Source organism: Schistocerca gregaria, chromosome 2 (assembly GCF_023897955.1).
Source record: "Schistocerca gregaria isolate iqSchGreg1 chromosome 2, iqSchGreg1.2, whole genome shotgun sequence".
NCBI classification, from domain to species: domain Eukaryota; kingdom Metazoa; phylum Arthropoda; class Insecta; order Orthoptera; family Acrididae; genus Schistocerca; species Schistocerca gregaria.
In genome coordinates, this window is record NC_064921.1 from 573,401,291 (window position 1) to 573,428,058 (window position 26,768).

Genomic DNA, 26,768 nt, shown 5'->3' on the forward strand with positions numbered 1-26,768 from the left:
TTACAGCTCATGTACTGAATTAGGTGGAAATTCTCTTCTTGGAACCTTATCATTTGTTTATTTCTACTTATCTTTATTTTTATCCTTGTTTATTTCTGATGCTCAGAACAAATATGATTAGAAAGTAATAGCAGTGCACATGGCTACAAAACTAGGAGAAAGGATGATCTTCACTACTCAAGGTTAAATCTAAACTTGGCTCAGAAGGGGGTGAATTATGCTGCCACAAAAGTCTTTGGTCACTTACCTAATAGCATCAAAAGTCTGACAGATAGCCATATAGCATTTAAGAGGAAATTAAAAGAATTTCTTAATGGCAACTCCTTCTACTCATTAGATGAATTTTTGGGTATAGTAAGTGGGTAATTTCCTCAACCCCAACAAAAATAAATAATAAAAAAAAATATTAGGTGTCATGTAATATTTTGTATAATGTAATAACTTGTATAGACACCTTTTATTAACCTGACAAGTTCCACATCATTACAAAATATTGTATTCATGATCTATGGAACAAGTACTAATCTAATCTAATCTCTACTCTTAGTTTCCCGACATTTTCTACATGCATTATAACTATATCATTGGTACTGGTATAGCTATGACATTGGTATTGATTACATTTTTGTTACACAATACTTTCTTTTATAATTATGAATCTAACTGCTCATCAAATGTGGCTGCTAACATTTATCATAGAAAAATCATTTACTCCATCTGAGGGTAGTTGTGTTTAATAATAAATTTTCAGTGACACTTGGTCTATTACTTTCAGTTATAAGTGAAAATTTTACTGTGGGAAGTAATAATTCTCCAACATATTCTTATTATTGAGCTTTATAAATGAAATTGAATCAGTTGATAGTTGTTAATAATTATTGTAATAATTGCATTTCTGTTATTATTATTATTTTCATTAGAGCACACTATAACTTAATGTTTTGAATATGTAATGAGATACTCCACATTTACATCTACACCTATACTCTGCAAACCACCACAAAGCGCATGGCAGACAGTATATTACACTGTATCAGTTAATAGTTTCTTTCTGTTCAATTCATACATGGAGCATGGCAAGAATAATTGTCTGAATGCCTCTATGTGTGCCATAATTACTCTAATGTTATCCTCACTACCCCTATGTGAGTGGTACATAGGGGGTTGTTGAGTCATCATTTAAATCTGGTTTTGGAAACTTTGTTAGTAGATTTTCTCAGGATAGTTTACTCCTATCTTCAAGAGTCTGAGGTTCAGTTTCTTCAGGATTACTGTAACACTCTCCCATGGGTCAAACAAACTTGTAACCAGTTATGCTGTCCTCCTCTGTATACGTTCAATATCCCCTGTTAGACCCGTTTTGTAAGGGTCCTACACACTTGAATAATATTCTATAAAGGGGACGCATGAGTGATTTGTAAGTAACCTCCTTCATAGACTGATTGCACTTCCAGAGGATTCTACCAACAAACCAAAGTCTACTGTCAGCTTCACCCACAATTGAGACTGTCATCATTCAATTTCGTATCCCTGTAAAGTGTTACACCCAGATATTTGTACGAGTTGACTGATTCCAACTACAGCCAATTGATATTATAGTCATCTGCAAGTTGTCATTCTTTGCACCACTTTTAAATCTTATCAAGGTCTGAATGCAGGTCCTTCAAACTGTACTTCATTACAGATAACTGCACCATCTGCAAAAAGTCTGAGGTTACTATCAATATTGTTCACGAGGTCATTAATATACAACCTGAACAGCAAGGGTCCCATTACACTTCCCTGGGGCACACCTGAAGTTACTTCTACACCTTATGATGACTCTTCATCCATTATTATTATTATTATTATTATTATTATTATTTCGTTTTCCTTGGAGTTACAGCCTGCAACATACGCAAAGACGATCGAAGTAAGTTGGAAATTTTTTCTGTAACAAAGAGGAAATAATAATCTTGCAGTACTTTTGATAGTTCGTGTTCATAAGAGTTGACAGCATCCGTTTGTTTAATAGTCGTTTCAATGACGCAGGGCTCTAAAAAAAAAACATGTAAAATCAAATCAAAAGAGAACTGTTTCCTTTATTACTTACATGTATCACTTTAATTAAGCTCATTTTTATAAAGTAACTGTCATTTTAAAACTGAATTTTAATAGATTACGACTGACCGATAACTGGAAACAAATAAATAGAACCAACAGTACATTGCATATTGTATCGGAATACATTTAAAGCTTCTTTTATAGTAATATATACCAACTATACACGAGCATGTGGCGTTGTATTGAAAACTGCTATGTATTTGATTGGACAAAGTTGAAGCTTCTGCCTGAAAAGAAGACTAAGAAAAGCCAGACGTTAGCCTTCACCCTATAACGTAGTTGGTGCAGTGCTCGTACTAAATTGGTGATACTACACGTTTATGAACATATGTTTAATACACAATGACACTGTGCACTTTGTATCATTACTACATGCATAAGAAACAAGCAGATGTAATAGTTTGACGTGGCAAAACACATATGACCAAATGGAACAGAGCGTCTATGGAGATACACAAATTAATTGTTACAGTTTACTCCTCAGTGTCCTTACATGCTTTCCCATTGCCAAGGACATACGTGTGGTAACAGACATTATTAGTACGAACGATTCGTAAATATTATATTTTAAAATATACTTCACAACCAACAACTCTTCTATGTACTTGGTTTCACGCTTAGAAGGCCTCAACTGTTTATACGCGTGACAACCGTTGCCATAGCAGCAGTTGCCACCTACGAAAGGTGACCAATCACCTGCTAGCTTTCAGTTGCTCGGAGCAACGAAAAATGGCAGATGCAGTAGGTAAGATAAACATTATTATCCTGCTGCTTTTCGAGAGAGTTAACCATTTACAAAAAGGAATAATAAAATTTCTACACCTTAAGAAATTCAGTTTCATAGTGGACCACAGTTGTCATCTTTATGCTTGTCAGTACGTGGTTGACTAGCAAAGTTGGTCGATACATGGACGAAATAGGCGTGACACTGCCAATCGTCTGCTAGTATCGTTATTTATTTTTCCCTAAACGGTAATTGTTGCAAGAAGTGTAGCTGAAAATTATGAAGTTGTAAATGTAAAATGCCTATTTTCGACGCAGTTATTTGTTCCGAGTTTTTAGCTTCATACCAATAACGTCATTCAGATGAATTCTAGATATGGCTAAATATGGAATGTTGACATTGACTCTGGGACGATGTAGGTAGTTGATGGCTATTAAAAGTATAATGTTGAAAATGCCTTGATTGGTGACTCGACCGACACGCTAAATTTATATCCCCCACAAAATAAAAAAAAAACACAAGTTTTGAAAATTAGGGACAACGAACGCCTTGTTGTTAATCAAAAACAGTATACACTAGCTTACGTTCATTTTTTATTTTATTTTTTTTACAGAAATTGCGAGATGGAAGTATAAGAAAATGAATTAATTTGTAGGCAGTTATTTTATTGATTATATCATCATTATGTTAAAGAAGTGTGTAGTTTTCTGGAATTTCTCCTCATTGTGTGCTGTACATTTTGGATCCAGATGGTAATGGGGCGACCTCTTCTTCTTCTCCCCTCCGGTTCCCACTCCAGTATCAATTTTGGTATTCTGGTTTTCTCCTTTCGTCGTACATGCCTGTAATTTCTTCCTATCCATTACGTCATATATTCTTTCTTTTATTTCCATTCTCCTTATTACTTCGGCGTTCCTTATCTTTTCTATCCTGGAGATTCTTGCCGATCTTCTCCAAAAGTCCATCTCTAGAGCTTGTAATTTTTTAATGTGCTTCATGTTAATTGTCTAGGTCTCCGTCCATACAGAACCACACTCTCTAGTATGGATTTGTATATTAATTTTTTAGTTCTGCTCATTACATTCCTGCTCCATAAGACTGAGTTAAGCATCCCAATGACCCTCCGTCCGCTACTAATTCTTTTATTGATTTCTGACTCTGATTTTCCCTCGATTTCTAAAATGGATCCCAAATAACAGAAAGTGTTTATCTTTTTGATTTTCTTTCCTTCAATGTATAGCTCATCTGAATCATCAGTCAAGTAATCTTTTTTTTTGTAATTAATCTTCAAACCCCAAGTTTTGTATGCTATTGCTAGTTGATTGCACATATAGTTACCATCCTCCCCATCTTGTGTTACGACTACTTGATCATCAGCAAATAATAAATGGTGTAGGTAAACTCCATCTCTTATTTTTAATCCCATACTATTACATTTATGAGACCATGTTCTAAGGCTAATATCTATATAGATTTTAAATAATGATGGTGACATGGGACAGCCCTGTAAAAGGCCTTTGCTTGTTCTAAATTTCTGTGAAGGTTTATTACCAACTTTCACTTGGCAAATGTTATCTTTATACATCTGTTGTATTATTTTAATCAAGGAAGGGTTTATATTTGCCATATGTAGTGCTCTCCAAAGTAATTTTCTGGGAACCGTGTCATACGCTTTTTCTAGATCTATGAAAATTAATCCTATATTTTTTTATTTTTCCCTATGTTTCTCCAAAATCTGTCGTAATGTGAAAATATGGTCTACACATGATCTCCCAGCCATGAATCCACATTGTTCTTCTTGGGTTAAAATTTTTTTCCAGTTTGTTTTTAATTACTTTTGCAAAAATTCTCATTAATGTGTTTGTAACACAAATTCCTCAATAGTTGGAACAAATTTTGCGATCCCCTTTCTTAAATATTGTATTAATGTAATCTAGCTTCATCTTGTTGGGTATTGACTCTCCATGTATCATTTTGTTGAAGAGCTGTGTTATCAGTTTCATAATTTTGTCACCACCGTATTTCAGACACTCGAGATTGATATTGCCTGGTCCCGGTGATTTACCATTCTTTCCTGTTCGCAACGCCTGAAGTACTTCACTTTCTAAAATCTCGATCTCATCATCTTCATGTCCTTTATCTTCCCCTGTTCCTTCTTCGAGATATTCTTCTCTGTCCTCATTTAATAATTTTCGGAAATACTCTACCCATTCCTTTTGTGTTATCAGTTGGAGATTAGTTTTGCTTTTTGTATCCTGTTGAAGCCCTTTCAATACTGACCATGCTTCTTTTGCTCTCCCAAATCCTAATTTGCTATTCACCTTGGCACATGTTCTTTCCCATGCTTCATTTTTTGCCATCCTTATTTTTTTCATCACTTCATTCTTTTTTACCTTGTATATTGATCTTGTTTGTTCTGATTTATCATTCAACCACTGAAGGAATGCATTTCGTTTTTCTCTAACGAGGACCTCTAGTTCCTCTGACCACCACTCTGCTGCACGGTTGTGGTTGCTATCTTTTTTACCCAACACCTTTGTTGCTATGATTTTCACATTAGCTTTTATATAGTCATATATTTCCTCTGTACTTCCTTCAAATGATTCAACCAGTTTCCTTTCCATCCTGGCCGCAAAGAGTGTTCTGATACTTTTGTCTTGTAGGCTGTCAATATTAAAAGGCAAATTTTCATCTTTCTCAGTCTGGTTCGTTTTATTTATGTTACTTGTACCACTCCTTGCATTTTTCCATGGGCAGAAAGACTTCATTTTAACTATATAGTAGTCTGATCCACACTGGGCTCCTCTATAAGATCTGACGTCTACTGCTTTGAAACTATTTGTTTGCCTAATGATAATATAATCTATTATAGAACGGAGTTCTTTGGTGTTCTTTTGCCAAGTATATTTATGAATGTCCTTATGTTTGAAAAATGTGTTGGTAATTTTTAGATCAAATTGTTCACAAATTGCAATCAATCGTTCCCCATTGTCATTATATTCGTCCTCTCCATGTTTTCCTACTATTATACAAGATTCTCTAATTCCTACCCTTCCATTCAGATCTCCCATGATAATCAGTTCCTTTCTTCTTGGGATTTTTTCAATAAATCCCTATTGATTCTAATGATGGTATAATTCCTCCATACTTTGAGTCCATTTTGCATAAATGTCGTAAAAAATTCTGGTAGTGCACAAGAGGTCATGATATGCATGCTGAGGAAATTGTATCTACATCTACAGCCATACTCTGCAGACTACTGTGAAGTGCATGGCAGACAGCGTTTGCCGTTGTACCAGTTATTAGGGGTTTTTCCCAGATGGAGTGCAGGAAGAATGATTGTTTAAATACCTCTGTGCATACATTAATTAGTCTGATGTTCTCCTCACGATACTTGTGGTAGTGATATGTAGGCGGTTGTTGTACAGTATATTCCCAGAGTCATCAGTCAAAGCTGATTCCTGAAACTTTGTAAGTAGGTGTTGTCGAGATGATTTATGTCTTATCTTCAAGAGAGTGCCAGTACATTTCTTTCAACATCTCTGGGGAAGTCTCTCACAGGGCAGACAAACCTGTGACCTTTTGTGCTGTGTTTCTCTGGATTTGTTCAGTATCCCCTGTGAGTCCTATCTGGTATGGGTCCCACAAGCATGAGCAGTCTTCTCAGATGGGTCACATGAGTGATTTGTATGTGATCTCCTTTGTAGACTTATTGCATTTCCCCTAGTATTCTATCAATAAACTGAAGTCTGCTAGCTGCCTCACCCAAGCCAGCCTGTGAGATCATTTACTTTCATGTCACTACAAAAGGGATTGTTATTTGTATGTGTTTACCAATTCCAATTGTGACTCACTGGTAGTCATAGCCATAGAATATTACTTTTTTTTGTTTTGTTTTGTGATGTGCACTATTTTAAATTTCTGAACATTTAAAGCAAGTTCCCAATCGTTGTATCACTTTGAAATCTTATCAAGACACGACTGAATATTTGTGCAATTTCTATGTGATTGTTCTTCATTATAGATAACTGTATCATCTAAGAAAAGCCTGAGACTACTGTTAATACAGTGTGTACGTAAAAGCCGGGAACATTTTCAATTACTTATTAAACAAGAATTAAGCATTGTACAGATGTCATACATATTGCATTTTGAAGAGAAACTCTGAAAGTTTTTTTTACAAACGTTCGATGTGTGAACCATAAGTGACCAGGCAGATGTCAATACGGTAATTGAATTCTTGCCATGCCCGTCTCTGCATGGCATCGTTGACTGTGGCAGTCACTTCCCATATTCTTTGCCGGAGCTCTGCTACATTACGTGGTAGAGGTGGTACATACACCAGATTTTTAATTTGTTGCCACAAAAAAAGTCACACGGAGAGAGTGCTGGTGATCGGGGAGGCCATTTCATGAAACCGCTGTCCCCTTCTGTGGCACGACCGAGCCATCGATGCAGCAGCTCTGTGTTCAGGTACCCACGAAATTCATAATGAAAATGGGGTGGAGTCCCATCCTGCTGAAAGATGAAGGGAGAGTCCGGTTGCATTTGAGGCATCAGCCATTGTTGCAGCATGTCCAAGTAGGAATATCCAGTGACAGTACTCTTGGATAAGAAGTATGACCCATACAGTTTTCAATGTGACAAGGCACAAAATACATTTATCTCTGGGGAATCACACTCAAATTCAATGCATTCGTGTGGTTGCTTTGTACCCCAGATTCAACAATTATGACTGTTCACTTTCCCATTAGTGTGAAAAGTAGCTTCGTCACTAAAAATTAAGTGATAAACAATGTCATCCCCATCCTCATTCAGTTGTTGCAATTGCCAACAAAACTGAAAATGATTTTCTTTGTCGTCGTCATTGAGCTTCTGCACTAGCTCCAATTTGAATGGTTTCATAGACAGCTACTGTCACAAGATCTTCCAAACTGTCATTGGAACCATTTCGAGTTTACAGGATACACAACACGCCAGTTTCTTTGGACTCCTTACGAATGTCTCTCTTATGCACTCCACATTCGCTTCACTCACACTGGGACGTCTGCTTCTCATTGCCGGACCCAAGCAACCCGTGTAACGAATTTGTTTTGCCAGTGGTAAGTGACCTTCATTGTTTGTGGCTTCTTACCATACTTGGTTCTAAACATCCATTGAACAACTGTAGCACATTTGTTTTTGTTGAACTCCAACACATAGAAAGCTCGCTCCACACCTGAACTCGCCATGTTTGCAACTAGCGCTGACAATCGGCAAATTGCCAAACTATGCTATGGTGGTACACACACACACACACACACACACACACACACACACACACACACACACACACACACACACACAAAAAAAAAAAAAAAAAACACTTTTAGGGTTTCTCTTCAAAATGACATGTGTATGATATCTGAACAATGTTTGGTCCTTGTGCAATAAATAATAGAAAGTGTTCCCAGACTTTATGCACACCCTGTACTGTCTGCAAGGTCATTAAGATGTGACATGAATTACAAGAGATCCAGCACACTTACCTGGAGTACACTTGAAGTTAGCTCTTCATCTATTTATGACTATCCATCCAAGATAACTTGCTGCATCTTACCTACCAAGAAATCCTCAATCCAGTCACAAATTTCGTTTGATTCACCAAGCAACAGTCATTCAGTAGTACTTTTGAGAATAATTGTAGGTATGGTACTGAGTCAAATGCTTTAAAGAAATTGAGTAGCACTGCATCTACCTGACGACTGCCTTGATCCATGGCTTTCAGTATGTCATGTGAAAAAAATATGAGCTGGGTTGCAAATGATTGATGTTTTCAAAATTGTGCTGTTTGGTATTGAGGAGTCATTCTGTTCGAGATGCCCCATTATGATTGAGCTCAGAATTCTACAACAGATGGATGTCAAGGATACTGAATGGTAGTTCTGAGGAGCATTTCTGCCATCTTTCTTCTATATGGCTATGACCTGTACTTTCTTCCAGATTTTTGTTCAAGGTATCTTATGGTAGATCACTGTTAATGCAGGGGCTAACTCATCTGCAGATTGGGTATAGAATCTAATAGAAACTCCATCAGGCCCAGGAACTTTGTTCAGTTTTTACGATTTAAACTGTTTCTCAACACCACTGAGACTAGAATCTGTTTCACTCATCGTTTCATTGGTACAAGGATTAAATTGGGGCAATAGGTTGGTTTGTTGGATTAAAGGGACCAGACTACTACAGTCATCGGTCCCTTAATTGGGGCAATACTTCTGGGCTTTCTTTTGTAAAGGAACATTTGAAAACTGAATTAACAATTTCTGCTTTTGTTTTGCTATCCACAATTTCAGTTTATGTCTCACCCATAAGTGTGTGGACACTTACAGCATTCACATATAACCAGAATTTCTTGGGGTTTTGTGGAAGATTATTCAACAATATTCATGTATGGTAGTCATTGAAGGCTTCAGGCATTGCTATCTTGACAGTCAAACACATCTCTTTTAGCATCTTTCTAAACAGTCCAGGCTTTGTTTGATACCTGTTATGCAATACCATCTGGCTCTTTAAAAGTTTCTCTACAATGGCTGTATACCACAGAGGGTTCCTCCCATCATGAACTCTTCTACTGAGTTCATATCTCTCTCTCTATCTATCCATCCATCTATCCAGAGCACGGTCAACTATTCTTTTAAACTTGAGATATGGTATTAAGCATCTTCGTTTAGTTTATTGAAGATACAGATTTTTCTACTTGTAAAATTTGGGGTTACTGATACCACTTCGATGTGTACATCCTCAAAGAGGTCAGCTGTATTTGTTGCCATTAGATCTAATATATTCCCATCATGATTGGGGTTCCTAACTATCTATTCTAAGTAGTTTTCAAAGAAGGCATTTATTAAATTTTCGCAGGCTATCTTATCATACCCAACACTAAAAAAAACTGTAATTATCCCAGTTGATTGTTGGATGGTTAAATTCTCCTCCAGTGCTTACAGTTGGTAGGGAACTTTCATACAAATGAACTGAGCTTTCCTCTAAAATTTTGGTTACATCATGAGGTGAATCTGTTGGTTGATAGAAGAATCCAATTAACTTCCTCAAACAATCTCATATGCAGTTTCTGTCTTGGTGGATTTGAGTTTCTTGTCTACTATGACAAATGCACCACCTCCATTTCCCTTAGTCCATCGTTTTGGTACACACTTAAATTTCCCCCAAAACTCCCACTGCTGCCAACTTCTCGTTTTAACCAGTTTTCTGTACTTAATATTGTGTGAGCTCCACTGCCTTTAGAAGTGCTTCAAACTCTAGCACTTTGTTGCAAATGCTTCACCAGTTAACAACTAGGATTTTAATACACTAATTTGTGCTGCACATTTCTTTGTGTGTACACTGATGCTTCTGGCTTTCCTGCAACTAATGTTGTGTGGATGGGATGGAGAGTTGCCTAATAATTCAAGAAACCCTCTAGTGCATCCCACACAATGTCAGCTACCTGCCTTTGACATGTAGTGAACAACTGAATCAGTTTCATTATAAGTATCACTAAACTTAACTTATTGTAAACAGTGCTGTATCTGCTGTTTCCAGTGTAGCTCACACTCTATCACTATACTTAAAAATTTAGATGAAGTTATTTCTTCCAGCCTCTTCTCAACCAAAAAATACTCATCCATGTGTCCCACTTTTTATTTACTGTTGTAAACCATGCACGTAGATTTTTCTTCAGATTAATAATTAAGTCATTTTTTGAGCCTTTGTGATATTTTAATGACATATGAAAGTGTTTTTCTCAGGTGGCACAGAACTGCTAGCCATACTCAGCACGGTCATACTGTATCGTCTACATATGGTACCTTATTTCACTCTTGTGTATGTATATTATTTACAAATAAATGGAGGAGTAAAGGCCCCATTTTTGTCAGTCATCATGTTGAACATTAGCATATCTAATATTTTTGAGAAACCTGTTACTAAAGCTGTTTTTCTTTAATTATTAGGATCATCTTTTTTGTGCACAAGTTCCACTCAATTTAAGTTGACCAGGAACTTCTTATTTTGGAATGGGTAGTTGACAAATTTCAGTAGTGATGTAATTATTTCTGCTGTCACCTGCTTGAGTTTATTATGTCCAGCAGTCTTTTTTGCCTTTAGCTTTTTTGTAATCTTTGTTAGTTTTTCTTCAGTTACCAGTTTCAAGAACATTGAGTGACCTGGATTATTAATTATGATGAGTATCCACAATAGAAAGTTTTCAGGGGGGGGGGGGGGGGGAGTCAAATACAGATGCATTACATTTACATTATACCTCTCAGTTTGGTTTTCATAAAGAATTTTCCATAAAGAAGGCAATACAAGACCACATAAATGAAGTCTTAGAAGAGCTATACAAAAAAATGGTCCTTTTCGGCATACTCTGTAACTTTGCCAAGGCCCTTCATTTCATGTATCACAGAAGTCTACTTAGCAGAGTTAAGTGATACAGCATCCTATCTCTGGCATGAAAATGACCTCAGAATGGGGGAGCATAATATGGGGAGTACCGCTAGGATCTGTTCTGGGTCTGATCTTGTCTCTAACCTACATAGAAGAATTTCTGTTTCTGTAACATATAAATCTGGTGGGGAGGAATTACTTTTGTCTTTTTGTAATAATAATAAAAAACTTAGAAATGTTCTGAATGTAAACATGTACAAATTTATTTGTGATCAGTCATGATCTGTGGAATGTGTATCTAACTTATATTATCTATGAATGACTTAAAAATTCAGTTCAAAGACACTAATGTTTGTTGATAACACAAGCATTCTAATCAAATGTCACAACTCAATCTTAGTAGCATAGCTCAGATGATAGCTGAATAGGCCTACAATTCGTCCACAGCTAACAATTTAAAACTACACAAATACTTATATTATGTAAGTTTAAACGTGTTTTAATAACCTTTTGGTACTAGAAGCAGACATTAGTGATCATACATGAAATGAAATACATTGTGTAAAATTCGTTGAGGTCCAGCTGCATAACAAGTTAAAAGGGAATCAACACATGGACAAAGTTTCAAGGTTATAAAAAAATCAAGGTACATGCACCTAATGTCGGAAATCAGTAATTCTGATAACATGTGGAATGTAATGAAAATGGCTGTAGCTGATGAATAACAGGTAGCAGATATATTTAATAATAATTTCTTAATTATGTGACCAAAGAACTGCAGGATTCACTGGAAACAGTTGGCTTATTTGTGTATTTTCACTGACTATTGTCTTATATGAAATTATCTCCTGGCAGTGCACCTAAAGCAAGCATTTAAGCCTGGGTCTCCTGCTCAGTAGGCAGATGTCCTAACCACTACAGCACTCTGTCACAGTAACTTTGCACAACTGCACAGACTATTCTGGCACACCTCCCTTCTCAGACCAAATTCCCATTCACACCTCAGCCCACTTGGTATTCTCTCTAAACTCCAACAGCATTGCAGAGCCTCTTCAGCTGTATTGGAATGGCACCTCAGCATCAAATGAAACTGGGCATCATGAAATCCAGGCATAGGTGTTTTAATCAAATAAGACTACATGGTTCCAGACATATTTAAGTCTCAAACATCTATGATGTGTGGATGAAGACTGGAGTGGCAAATGAAAATTTGTACTGAGGCAAAGCCGCGTAGGATTAGCCGAGCGGTCTAAGGCGATGCAATCATGGACTGTGCGGCTGGTCCCGGTGGAGGTTCGAGTCCTCCCTTGGACATGGGTGTGTGTGTTTGTCCTTAAGATACTTTAGGTTAAGTGGTGTGTAAGATTAGGGACTGATGACCTTAGCAGTTGAGTCCTATAAGATTTCACACACATTTGAACATTTCTTACTAAGGGAAGGATTCAAACCTGGGTCTCCTGTTCACTTGGCAGATGTGCTAACCTGGCACAGTGGCTTTGTTCAATTGCACAGACTACCCTAGCATTCATCCCTCCTCATTGGAGGGTGAACGGGACTTTGGATTGTCATTGTCAGCGAGATGTCAAACCCACCTCTTGCTTCCTTCTTCCTCGTTAGTTCTTGTCTTTTAACATATAGGTTACCTGTTGCATGTTAATATTACTGAGGCATCTGTCAGCTAATCTCTTTCAGTACATACCTTTGTCATTTCCAACAGCGTATCTACCTCTTTCTTGTTCCTTATTACATGAAAGGCTTAATGATTTCAATTCCCTGTTGACTACTGGTCATCATTTAGTAAAATTTTCCTTCCTTTCCAGAGAAGAGTCGAAGGTTAGAATTTCATTTTCTTTCACCTTCATATCCAATTTCTATTTCCAGCTATTTGTGAGGGTAAATGGAATGTATTCACAGTTTCAAATACGGACAACCATCAGCTGTATAATGGAATGATGATAATGAAAATTTGCACTGGAGCAGGACTCAAATCCGGTTGTCCTGCTTATTTCGAGTGGTCGCCTTACCATTGGCCTATCCAAGAATGCTTCACAGCCATACCCAAACCTTCATATGCTGTTCACCATGTGTGCACAACCTGCACTCACACATCTGTTACGTATATTCCTGTGTAGAGGAGACATTTTAATTGAAAGTTACTTGCTTGTTTCGGAGATAAATATGATAATGCAGTGCCTGTTCCATTCAGAAATATGATGCATGCATGTCTGAGGAAAAATGGGGTGACAAGAGATGCTACAAAATACATGAAATGTATTTGCAGTTGAAAATATCAGCATCTATCAACTGTATAATGGAATGAGAACTATGAAAATTTGTGCTAGTCTAAGATTGGAACCCGGACTGGCTGCTTATCACAAGTGGCCACCTTACCATTAAACTATCTGAGCATGGTTCACGGTTGATGACATGTCTGCTGAAAATTTTCAGTGTCATCATTCCATTATACAGCTGACTGTTGTCCATATTTGTAACTGCAAATATATTTCATGTATTTCGTGGCAGCTGAAGTCCCTGCATTGCCTTAAGATGAATGCTGCATTCTACTTCTTTACAAGACAAGACTTGGTAAGGGAGTGAGACAGGGTTGTAGCCTCTCCCCTATGTTATTCAATCTGTATATTGAGCAAGCAGTGAAGGAAACAAAAGAAAAATTCGGAGTAGGTATTAAACTCCATGGAGAAGAAATACAAACTTTGAGGTTTGCCGATGGCATTGTAATTCTGTCAGAGACAGCAAAGGACTTAGAAGAGCAGTTGAACGAAATGGATAGTGTCTTGAAAGGAGGTTAGTTAGTTAGTTAGTTAGCACAATTTGACTAGAAGAAGGGATCGGTTGGTAGGACATGTTCGGCGGCATCTAGGGATCACCAATTTGGTATTGGAGGGCTGCATGGAGGGTAAAAATCGTAGAGGTAGATCAAGAGATGAATACACTAAACAGATACAGAAGGATGTAGGTTGCTGTATGTACTGGGAGATGAAAAAGCTTGCACAGGATAGAGTATCATGGAGAGCTGCATCACACCTGTCTCAGGACTGAAGAACACAACAACAACAACTACTACTACTTTTTTACAACACTTGCACTATAATATCATTTCTAAGAATTATTGATATAGATTTTGGAAAGCCCGGGCACAATGAAAAGACTGCTAAACATTTAAGTTTTCCAACAGAGGAGTTATTCTTCTGAAATAGAAAATGCACACACATTCACACTAGCACAACTCCCACACACATTGTCGCTGTCTCTAGGCACTACAGCTCAACTGCATCTGCATCTGAAGCCAGATGGTAATGGGCTTTAGCCACCAGAAGTGGTGGTCATATGTGGGGGAGTTGTGCTTGTGTGAATGTCTGTGTATTTGTGAGTTTTCTACTTCACAAGGAGGACGTCTGCGTTGAAAGCTTAAATACTTGATAGTCTTTTTCATTGTGTCTGTCTGTGAATCAATGCCTTCTCTATGTGGTGAGTCTCAGTTTATCTTTTTTGTATTGTTGTAAAACAATCACGTATTAAAGCTGTCAGTAATGCAAAAAGCAGTTTTCAGTCAACTATTGGCGACTTGGGACCCATATATATTGACAAAAGAAATGAAAGCCTACACAAAACCAACTGAGCTGTCAAGCCGTTTGGTCAGTGAAAAGAAACATAGATGAGTGTATAAATATAAATATTAATGATGTATATTGTTAATAAGACAATCTTTATAAAAAAAATTTAAGCAAGGATAGTTTATCATTCACCACATAACTGAAGCACTGCATTTTCTTTTTTATAGATGTATAAAAATGTACGTTGACAGGACTGTTACCCAGCTATTGAACTGACTCTTTGCTTCACACACACTGTTTTACTCCTTTCTCTCCATTGTTGTTTGGCTGCTAAATCAACCCATTAATCTTTCTGTTATTCCACAAGACACGAATGAAGCTAAAAATTATTTCTGTTTAAAAGTTAGTTTTATTAAATTGCACTAGAAAGACCAAAATCCAAGGGAAAGCTTAGGAAGTTGTTGGAGTGCCGGGGTGACAGGTTAACATCACTGATTTCCCAAAGGCAGGATATTACTAGTGGATGCGGAAAAACAATGTGGAGGGGGAGTTAGAGAAATTGTAAAAAAGTGGGCATACAAGATGCACTAAATAACAGTTGCCACATACAGAGCTGTTATTCTGGGTATTCTATACTAGGCAGCAGAGAAAGTCATGGCTGGAGGGGTAAGTGTAGAAAGTACCCCCTAAACATTTTCCGCACCCTTTCTCCCTCTTGTGTTCTTATCTTGCACATTAGTCACTTCAAGATGAAACCTTTGGTCTGCATGTGTAAAAGCTGGCAAATGGTGCCAACAGACAAAGCTGTTTGCCACACATACCCTCTGTGCATTACAAGGTGCTCACTTGAAAATGATATGTTGCCTGAAATCAGTAGACAGCACATTGCAATAAAGATTTTATAATCAGAGCTGGACTGTCATTATTCTAAACAATTTACTATGGCTGCAAAACCGTATGTCAAGAAAATATTTGGAAAATACTATAGTGAAATAGCAGCCCCTCCAGGGTGGCTATAATTAAATTTTCATCTCTTCAGCCAGCGTATATGGAAAACTATTTACCATATGAGTACCCAAATTTATAAGGATGATGCTGAGACTGTGTGCTGTGGGACTGGCATTGTTAATAGTGTTGGTACTGGTATGTGGGATTGGCATTGTTAATAGTGTTGGTACTGGTATGGCAGTGTAGGGTTGAACCACAAGCACCGGAGTGCATTAAAGATGCAGATAGTCAAATGGGTCTGGATGGGGAGAGCAGGGTTTTCTCATGAACCTGTGTTATCAAAACAACAGCAATAGTGCTGCTGCTCTTCTCAAGTATTGCATTAAAGGAATATGGAGAGGTCCTCTTTCCACACTTGGGTTGAAGAACATGATTCAGAAGTTAAATGAACTGGCAATTTGGGTGTTGCTCCTGAGAGAGGCTGACTGCCAATTGCATGTCAAACTGTGAAGAAGTTACTGTTGCCATGGCTGAGGGTGCTCAGCACATTGTGCAGTCCTCTAGCAGTGCATGAGCAGTGTCACAACAGATGAACATTCCATAGGCCACCATTCAAAAAGTGCTGTGAACAAATGTAAAATGGTGCTTCTAGTGCAGTTCCAGGCTGTCTTGGATGCAGATAGTGCTCACATTGAGCAATGCTTGTAACCTGGAATGTAAACATGGTACACAATTAATAGATGTTACCCACTCATGTGGAAATTAAAGTGTGTTTCTTTCAATGGTTTATTCATTATTTTTCTTCCCCAACTCCTCAAAAAAATTTCCATGATGTTTCATTGCCCTACAATCACTCATTTTTCAGGGGTCCCCTATCAAATAGTGGAAGTTTAAATATAAACACACTGTGTTTTAGAAAGTATATTGCAGCCAAATGCATTAACAATGCTTATCTGTTAAATTATAAAGCTATTTCAGTTTTGATTATGTGAACATTTAAGCATTCCTTACCTTTGCATGTTAGTTTCAACCTCAGTACAAAGCAGAGGACACTGGTCTTCTGTTGCGCACAAGTAACATCACAAATATGATGGCACAGGCTATATACACCCAGCAGCTGTTCTACCTCATACTGATAACTGTTTTAGGGAGAGAGAAAGAGGAAAGCAAAGGGAGTGGAGTGAGGGGACATGTTTACAGCTTTGGGGAAGGAAGAACAATGATATCATTTATTGCAAATTATTGCTGTTTACAAGATCTGTTCAAAAAATTCTTGAACTCTGCCCACAAAATTTTTATGTGCTTATCTTTTAATTATTGTGCATCATCTCCTTCAAAATATTCTCCTCTACAATTGATACACCACTCCAAATGTCGTTTCCATTTCTGAAAACAGTCTTTTGTATGGCTCTTACTGGATTGCATGAAGTGCCATCTGCAAATTTTCTTGTATCTGGTCTATCATTGCACATTTTTGACAGTTCAGTGGGGTTTTCAACTTTGGAAATAAAAAAGTCCACAGGGGCCAGGTATGGAGAGTATGGAGGATGAGGCAGCACAGTGATTTCATTTTTTGTGCAATAATCATGCACCGACAGGGATGAATGTGTGGGTGCATTATGGTGATGCAAGAGCCATGAATTGTCTCTCCATATTTCAAGCCATTTCCTTCTCACATCGTAACATGTCCCAATAGTACCATTGATTAACAGTTTGTCTCTGCAGCATGAATTCATGATGAACTAATTTTTTAAAATCAAAGAAAGCTATCAGCTTGGCTTTGACATTTGACCTGACCTATTTTTGGTCCTGGAGAACCTTTCCCAAGCCATTGTGAAGACTGAACCTTGATCTGAACAGCATAAGTGTAGACCCATGTCTCATCACCAGTTATGGTACTCTTAGGGAACATCTCATTCTCATTTGCATGATCCAAAAGCTCTTCACAGACTATGAGGGGAAGGTCTTTCTGTGGGACGAACTTGGTGTTAACACGATGCATCCCAAGATGCTGTGTCAGGATTTCATGACATTATCCAACTGAAATGTTACATTCTTCTTCTGCAAGCTCTTGGACAGACAGTCTTTGATTCACATGCATAGTTTCATGCACATTCCTAACATAAGTGTTATCGGCACACGTTGAAGGGAGCCCTGAATGAGGATCATCCTTAACTTCCATCTGATCATTTTTAAACCATGCGAACCAATTGTAACCCCGGTTACAGCTTAAGCACTCATCACCCTAGGCTTCTTCCATCATTTGTTGTGTCTCTCTAAACGTTTTATCACACAAATTTTAATGCAGATGCATTGCTCCTCTAACTCTGCCATTTCGAAATTTGCAAACTGTGTGATACAATGTTCTACTCAATACAGCACTGAACAATAATTAACAGACATACAGCAGTGAAAGTCCCAGCAGTTATACATTAAACACAGATGTGTGTAGGGATGCCAACCACATTTCGCTCCAACACACCACTGGTGCGAAATTAAGAATGTCCTGGAATTTTTTGAACAGACCTCGTAATTGTTCTCTTCTGAATATTCACTATCTGGGGACTCATTTGAAGCAATGATAATGCTTTAAACAAACTTTTCTTGGCTGCCTTCCTTCAAAAAAGTTGTTTTCTTGGAGATTTTCAGCATGGTATATGCGCTTAATCCATTCTTTCACTGTGACATCATCAATTACTTCCCAAAGCAAATTCTGCACATCCTTCATTCTGAATGTGCAATTTATGGATGTGACCTTTCCTCTGTGGCCCACACTTTTTTTATGTGTGTTGTATTGGCAGTGGCAAGAGGACAACCTCACAACCTTGTGCCCCATTTCTCTGCTAAGCGGTCAAGTTCATATTGATTATAAAGCTGCTTGTGGCAGAACCTCCTGCAGCATCTCCATTTTTCTGCAGTGGCCTGTAATTGAAATACTTTTCTCTTCTAGCCACTGTACAATTTCTTTTTCTTGTACTTCAATTAACAGTTTTCTCCTTTTTCTTTAGTGATCCATAAAGATCACACAATGCTCTTCTAAATACATCATTATTCATTCTTCATGTGATAATCACTGGATTTGCATACTGTAAATATTAACTCTGCACTTCTGATAAAGTTATATTCGGATGATACTGCATGACAGACAATAAGTAGGTTTCCTTTGCCAATTGGTACTTTCTACCAACCATTGAGTTTCAAGTACTGCTAGCTGTGCTTCCTACCATGATTTTGATTGGGCCAGATCTCATCCTCATCGAGATAAATAGTAGGGTGATGATGACTTTCTTTCCTGATGATATGCATTTTTCTTAGAAAAGTAGCTCTGACTTACCTGTTTTTTGGGCTCCCTATCACAGCCCAATCTTGACAATCTTCTGCTCATTTCTCTCATGTTCCTACTCCCATCTTTTGTGTCAATCACCATATCAACCAGCCATAATTTTCATGGTCTCCCTTTACACCATCTTCCACCTGGATTTCCTCTGTAGACCTCTTTGACATATCTGCGCTCTGACATTTGCTCTATATGTCCCAACTTTCTTTATTTGTTGCTTTTGTTTCTGAAACTAGGTCAGCATAACAATACAGTTCTTCCAGTTCCTTGTTTTTCCTTATACCCCTTTGCCCTGACTTACTCATTGCTCCAAAAATCTGTCTTAATATTTTCATGTCTTATCTTCTCAGGAATTCTTGCCACAGTCATTGTCTATGTTGATGAGCCATACATTACCACTGGCTTTATAACCATTCAGTAGATGGTCAACTTTGATTTTCTGCTGAGGCTACATGTCTAAACAATCTTAATCATGGCCCATTAAGATCTATTTCCTACAGCAATCTTTGCTTTTATTTTTTCGCTTATTTTGTTGTCATCGGTTAACATTGTTCTCTAGTACCGAAACTTCTCACATCTCTCATACTGATTTCTCTTTAACAGCAGCATTTTTCCTGGAAGCAAAACAATACTTTGTTTTGGTTTCATTTACTCAAATCCACAACTCTTCTCCTTCCTTTTCTGGTATGCCAAATCCTTCTTCCGGCTCTTTCAGTCTTCTAGATAGCATACAAACATCATCAGCATGTGCTAGGTTTGGTTTCGTACAGTTTGGTAGAGTGCCATCTGGTTTATTGATCTCCTCCCTTCTCACCACTATTTCCAATACGGTGTTAAAAAGCAATGTGGATCACACATTCCCCTGTCCTGAACCCTGGATAACTTCAAATTCTTTAGTTGTGAGGTTTCCTTTTATTCATTCATTTATTTCCATGTCCGGTCAGCATTTCCAAAAATTAGCAGCTGTGATAGCTTTGTTATTTCCTTTGTAAACATCTTTTATTGTGCACGGGTTGTCCAGGAGAGGGCATACAAGTAGCTGGCTTGGATCTGCTTCACCCCTGCAGTTGCAAAAGGTGCCAGTGCTTGCTGGAAGGATTCGCCATTTCTTCAGTTTGGTCTTGCATCGGGGGACGCCCACTCTTAGTCAGTTGAGGGACCTCCGTACAGGATCTTGTAGGTTTGCACCAGGAGCTAGTTGTTCTTCTGGTGAGATGTCTATGGGCAGTGCGCTCTTCCATGTTGCAAGACGAATTGCCTCTGGTGCTCCCTCCAGTGGCACAGTCCTAGCAAGGAAACTCTTGCTGGATTTAAGGCAGGATCTTGCTGCCTGATTACCATACAGAGGATGTCGGCAGTCATTCTCTTGCTTTGTTCTGTCTTTGTCTGCAGCAATGGCCATCCAGATGTTGGGTGGGGCTAGTCCAACAATCAGGTACAATTTCTGCACTGGTGTTGGCTTCAAGCATCCTGAGATGATCCGTGTAGTATCGTTGACCACAATATCGACTTGCCTAGCATGGGCTGAAGCATTCCACACAGGAGCAGCATACTCAGCAGCTGATACACAAAGTGAGTGCAGAAGTCCTTAGGAGGTGCGGATTGGTTCCCCAGCTGCTGCCAATCAGCTTCTTAAGTATCTTATTGCGAGCAATGGCTTTCTGTTTCATGTTTAGACATCGCTGCATGTATGTTAGAGCCCTGTCCAGTGTGACACCTAGGTAGACTGGTATTGGGAAATGTTTCAGTTGCTCTCCCTGCCATGCAATGTCCAGCTTTCGCTGTGCTTCCCTGTTTCATAAGTGGAAGGCGCTCACTTGAGTTTTACTGGGATTGGGCTTCAGGTGGTTGGCATCATAATACTTGGAGAGTTCATCCATTGCTAGAGACAGAATTCCCTCTACTTCCTTAAAGGTTGGTCCCTGAACAGCTACTGCTGTGTCATCGGCATAGATGAAGAGCCTAGTACGTGCTGGTATTGGCTGATCATTTGTGTAGATATTGTACAGTGCTGGAGCAAGCACACTGCCTTGGGGGAGACCGTTCTTCTGCATTTGCAATCTACTCCTCTTACCCTGCAATGAAACTTGGAATCTTGTTTTCTGAAGGAAGGTGCTAATAAGGGATGTTAATTGGTAGCCATTATCAAGGTCATACACTTTCTTTAACAGTTTCCTATGATTCACAGTGTCGTATGCAGCTATTAGATCAACAAAAATGACTCCAGTAACAGGCTTAAGTATTGCAAAGACTCGAGACTTCCACCAAATTTTGGCGATGTGTAGCTTTGCGACACATGTGTTCATTAGGCTTAGTAGCCATTTCGTCATTTTACAGCGGAAGTTCTTTATCTGTTCAACTCTAAGGCCATTGACACCTGCAGCCTTATGCATCTTCGAGCTGGAGATGGCAGCTTTGCGAGTTCAGCGAAGGAGAAGAAAATAATACTGTTTCTGGGTCACAATGAAGAGCTTCTTTTGGACATCTTTCCTTTTATTTTGCTGTTCTGCAGGAACAGGGTTGCCACTTTATCGGGAGTCACACTCGTAAAATTGTCTTGTGATTTTACAGGGTCACCACTCAGATTTTTAAGCAGTTTCCAGGCTTGTCTACTGTTCAGCTTCATGTCTAGGTTCTCTACCAGGTTACTCCACTTGGCCTTGCGAGTTGTTGAAATGGCTTGCAGCAATATTTCACCAGCTTGGATTGTTTCTTCTGAAAATGGATCCTCTTCAAACAGTGTTTGGTATCTTTCTAACAACAGTTTGTTGTCACTGAACATGCCTGGAACATACTGAGTTCTGCATCCTCTTGGAATAGTTTTCCTCGAAACTTGTTGGAGACATTTGATGAAGGTTTCATACATTTCAGGTTGCAGTGGAATGTTTATCACTTTTGAGTCAAGCTCTTCACTGAACTTCTGGCAGTCAGCCTTCTTGAAGTTAAAACTCCTCTTGAATGCTACCTCTTCAGGCACTATTACAGGATTCACTGTGCATATGACAGGTATATGTTGGGTCTGGGGGATGGGCTCTCCTACAGTCTTCATACATTGTACAGCTACCTTTGAAGAAACAAAGATGTTGCCTGGGTTGCACCCTCTTTTCCACATGCTGCTGTTAAAAGAAGATGAGAGCTTTGGATCATGGATCAGATGTAGGACGTAAGCCGCAACCCTTGTTTCTAGACTCTTTCTGTTTATGTCGGTATCTGGGTATCCCCATGATGTGCTTCTGCAATTGAAACTGCATATTACAAAGTTCACATCCTGATCGATGAAGTTGGCTGGTGTTTTAATGCTGAAATTGGCATCGGGTGGTTTTTAGACTGATGTTACACACAAAAATGGAGTTTGCACTGTGAGGAGCTTGATGTTGTTTTCTTCGGTCAGTGAGACTGATCTGATATTCATGTTAGATCTGGCCTTTCCAGTTAATTCCATATCAGCAATTCTTGGACGGTTTTAATACTTCCCCTGTGTGTTTACTGGACTAACAGAATGTCACATGTATATTTTTGGCATAAATTTGCTACTGGAACTCCTTTCTCTCTTGGAAATCCCTCGATGTTTATGGAAATAAAAACAAATGGTCTTGAGAAAGACCAGTCAGAATGCAGTCCATTTGAATGGAGACCGGTTGTGAAAGGATCTGCCATCGGCGTGCTTCGTAGTGTCTTCTAACGTTGCCCAGGGTACACCCAATTGCTACTCATTTCTTGTTCTTTTCTTTTTGCAATCTTTATGGAAGTTCCTTTCATGTACCCCTTTTATTGTCACTTGGCATTTCATGCTGGTGAGGAGCTTTCATACCAATCTGATCATTTTATATGGAAATCTTGTATCCCTTAGTGGATGATACAGATATTTTCTTTTAGTGCTATCATAAACTTGTTTTAAAGGTACAAAGAGTTGATGTACATCCACATTACATTCATATCATTTCTCCATTATTTGTCTTACAATGAAGATATGGTCACTCATTGGTCAGCCTATCAAAAACCAAACTGGCAGTCTCAAAGTATTGAGCTAATATATAACAATGACTTTGGGTAAGATTTTGTAACACTACTGAGTAGATAGGTGTTGGGGTGATTTTCACAGTTTGCTTTGTCCTTATTCTTATAAATCAGGCAAATAATGGCCAAATTCCATTGGTCCTGTATCACTTCTTTTCCCATATTTCAGCAATCAGCTGGTGGGCTAGATGTCATATGTTCATCTCAACCTTTGATCATCTCTGCTGGAAAGTTATCATTCCCTGAAGTCTTCAGGGTGTTGATTTGCAACCTTTCTTTCCCTATTGTTGGTCTGGGTACAATTATTTCTTCCTTGATAACATTGTGCTGTGGTTAGTCACTCTCCATTTCATTTTCTTCTTGTATTACTATCTCTGCAGTGACATTCTACATCTACATACATACTCTGCAAGCTACCATATGGTGTATGGCAGAGGATACTCTGTACCACTACTAGTCATTTCCTCTCCGGTTCCACTCACAAATAGAATGTGGAAAAGATGATTGTCCATATGCCTCCATATGAGCCCTAATCTCTCTAATTCTATCTTTGTGGCCCTTATGCAAAATGTCTGTTGGCGGCAGCAGAGTCATTCTGCAGTCAGCCTCAGTGCCAGTTTTCGGAATTTTCTCACCAGTGCTCCTTGAAAAGAACATTATCTTCCCACCAGTGATTCCCATTTGTGTTCCTGAAGCATCTCCGCAATACTTGCATGTTGTTTGAACCTATCAGTAACGAATCTAGCAGCATGCCTCTGAATTCATTCTGTGTTTCCCTTTAATCCAACCTGGTTCGGATCCAAAAAGTCAAACATTACTCAACAATGGGCTGCACTAGTGCTCTACATATGGAACCTCCTTTACAGGTGAACCACACTTTCCTAAAATTGTTGCAGCAAACTGAAGTTGACCATTTGCCTTTCCTACTACAATCCTTATGTGCTGATTCCATTACATATTGCTGTCCAATATTTTTCCTATATATTTAATCAATATGACTGTATCAAGCAGCACACTGCTCATGCTGGGATCAAACATTATCAGTTTGTTTTTCCTACTCATTCACATTAACTTACATTTTTCTGCATTTAGAGTTAGCCGTCATTCACCACACCAACTAGAAATTTTGTCCAAGTCATCTTGTATCCTCCTACAGTCATTCAGTGATGACACCTTCCCATACATCACAGCATCATCAGCAAACAGCCATAGGTTACTGCTCACCATGTCTGTCAGATCATTTATGTATACAGGGTTTATTGTAATTAATGGCATAAATGCATACAGTTGAAAGTACATGATACTAGAAGCAAAAAGGTCTCAGTAAACACAGGATTGAAAATGCATACCTTAAGAGCTATGAGCAATTTTTCATCTTTGATACTATGAAACAAATCTCTTCTACTGCAAGTTAAGTGAAATATTCAGTCTTCTCCTTCTATAAAATTTCCTTCTTTATCTCTGTTGAAAATAGTATTGGCTGGAAGCCTTTCTTCAGTTCCTGAATTCTTCTGCAGAATTTCCTAACTTCTTGATCATTATATTATCCCTCTACTTCCATCAGAGAGGTTCAGAAATCATATATCAGATTGTATGGTTTACCCACAAGCAGGTATAGACTCAGATCACAATTTAGTAATGATGAAGAGTAGGCCAAAGTTTAAGAAACTGTTCAGAAAAAATCATGGGTGAGGAAATACTAAGGAGTGAAGAGACATGCTTGACATTTCCTGTGAGGCTATAGATCAAGGAAGGTTATTGTGAAGAATCCTTGGATAATGGAAGAAGTACTTCAACTGATCAATGGAAGAAGGAAGTTCAAAAATGTTCAGGGCAATTCAGGAATAGAGAAATAAAAGCCACATTGAACAAAATAAATAGGAAATGCAGGGAAGGTAGGGCAAAATAGCTGCATGAAAACTATGAACTCAAAAAAGAAATTATTGTCAGAAGAAATGACTCAGCTTATAGAATAGTCAAAACAATCTCTGGTGAAATGAAAAGCAAGGGCAGTTATATTAAGAGTGCAACAGGAACTCCACTGTTAAATGCAGAGAAGAAGAGAGAGCGGCTAAGTGGAAAGAGTACAGTGAAGCCCCTCTACAAGGGGGAAAACTTGTGAGTTGACAGTGAAGAGATAGGGGATCCAGTATTAGATTCAGAATATACCATCAAACTTTCAGAAAAACATCGTTCCCACACTTCCTAAGGTAGCAAGAGCCTACAAGTGTGAGAATCATCACACAATCTTCTTAACAGTCCATGCATGCAAATTTCTGGTGAGAATAATATCCAGAATAACAGAAAAGAAAATTGAGGATATGTTACATGACAATCTTTTGACTTTTAGGAAAAGTACAGACACCAGAGGGGCAATTCTGATGTTGTGGTAGATAATGGCACCAAAACTGAAGAAAAATTGAGACACATTCATTGGATTTGTCAACCTGGAAAAAGTGTTCAACAATTAAAATGTCGGAAGATGTTTGAAATACTGAGAAAAATTGGGGTAAGCAAGCTATAGGGACAGATGGGTAATATAAATTGTGTACAAAAACTAAGAGGGAACAATAATACCGAATGACTAAGAATGAAGTACTCACACTGAAAAGGGTTAAGGCATGGGTGTAGTGTTTCACCCTTACTATTCAATCTATACATCGAAGATGCAATGAGGAAAATAAAAGAAAGGTTCAAGAGTGAGATTAAGGATATCAATGACAAGAGTTGTTGATGACATTCCTATCTTGAGTGAAACTGAAGAATAATGTTGAATGGAATGAGTACATAGTCTAATGAGTACAGAATATGGTCTGAGAGTAAATTAAAGAAAGACAAAATAATGAGAAGTAACTCAAAAGAGAACAGCAAGAAACCAACATCGGACTTGTAGATATCAAAGTAAACGAAGTTGGGGAATTCTGCTACGGAGGCAGCAAAATAATGCATGATGGCAGAGCAAAGAGGACATAAAAAGCAGACTAGCACTGGCAAAAATGGCATTCCTGGCCTAGAGATGTCTACTAGTATCAAACATAGGCCTTAATTTAAGGAATAATTTCTGAGAATGTATGTTCATAGCACAGCATTGTATGCTAGTGAGACGTGGACTGTGGGGAAACTGGAACAGAAGAGAATCAAACCATTTGAGATATGGTGCTACAGAAGAATGTTGAAAGTTAAGTGGACTGAAAGATAATGCAGAATCAGTGAGGATTTGAATATGTGGAAAACACTGACAAAAAGAAGGGATAGAAAGATAGGACATCTAGTAAGACATAGGGGAATAACTTCCATGGTACTAGAGGAAGCTTGAGAGGATAAAAACTGTAGAGGAAGACAGAAATTGGAATACATCCAGCAAATAATTGAGTATTATGTTGCAGTTGCAGCTCTGAGATGGAAAGGATGGCATAGAAGAGGCAATTGTCAGTCAGAAGACTGAAGACTCAAAGAAAAAAAAGAAAAAGAAAAAAAAGAAAAAGAAAATAAAAAAGAGCTGCATAATCCATTTCTTTTTTGATTCTCATTTCTTTCTTCTACAGAGTCTGCCTGCCATTTTCCTTTTCTTCCTGAATTCTTGTTTATTACATCTTGTTGTTTATCATTTTCTTTCTTACCTCATTTCTCTCTGTCATTG

The 26,768-nt window shown here is 38.2% G+C and overlaps 3 protein-coding genes across 4 annotated transcripts in view; 2 read left to right on the plus strand and 1 right to left on the minus strand.

Annotated features, from left to right (window-relative positions):
* The window catches only part of LOC126333133 (enoyl-CoA hydratase domain-containing protein 3, mitochondrial), a 131,670-nt gene extending 128,919 nt beyond the window's left edge, over positions 1–2,751 (minus strand). Inside the window, exon 1 of the mRNA XM_049996715.1 lies at positions 2,597–2,751. Within this exon, the coding sequence (XP_049852672.1) occupies positions 2,597–2,638 (42 nt within the window). The 5' untranslated portion in view covers positions 2,639–2,751. The remainder of the gene's footprint in view (positions 1–2,596) is intronic.
* Positions 1–26,768, plus strand: part of LOC126333149 (uncharacterized) — a 229,801-nt gene that overhangs the window by 37,386 nt on the left and 165,647 nt on the right. The window lies entirely within an intron of this gene.
* LOC126333081 (uncharacterized) overlaps positions 2,785–26,768 on the plus strand; it is a 330,586-nt gene continuing 306,602 nt past the window's right edge. For both annotated transcript variants that reach the window (XM_049996711.1, XM_049996712.1), the window contains exon 1: positions 2,785–2,848. In XM_049996711.1, coding sequence (XP_049852668.1) covers positions 2,833–2,848 — 16 coding nt within the window. In that variant the 5' untranslated portion in view covers positions 2,785–2,832. The remainder of the gene's footprint in view (positions 2,849–26,768) is intronic.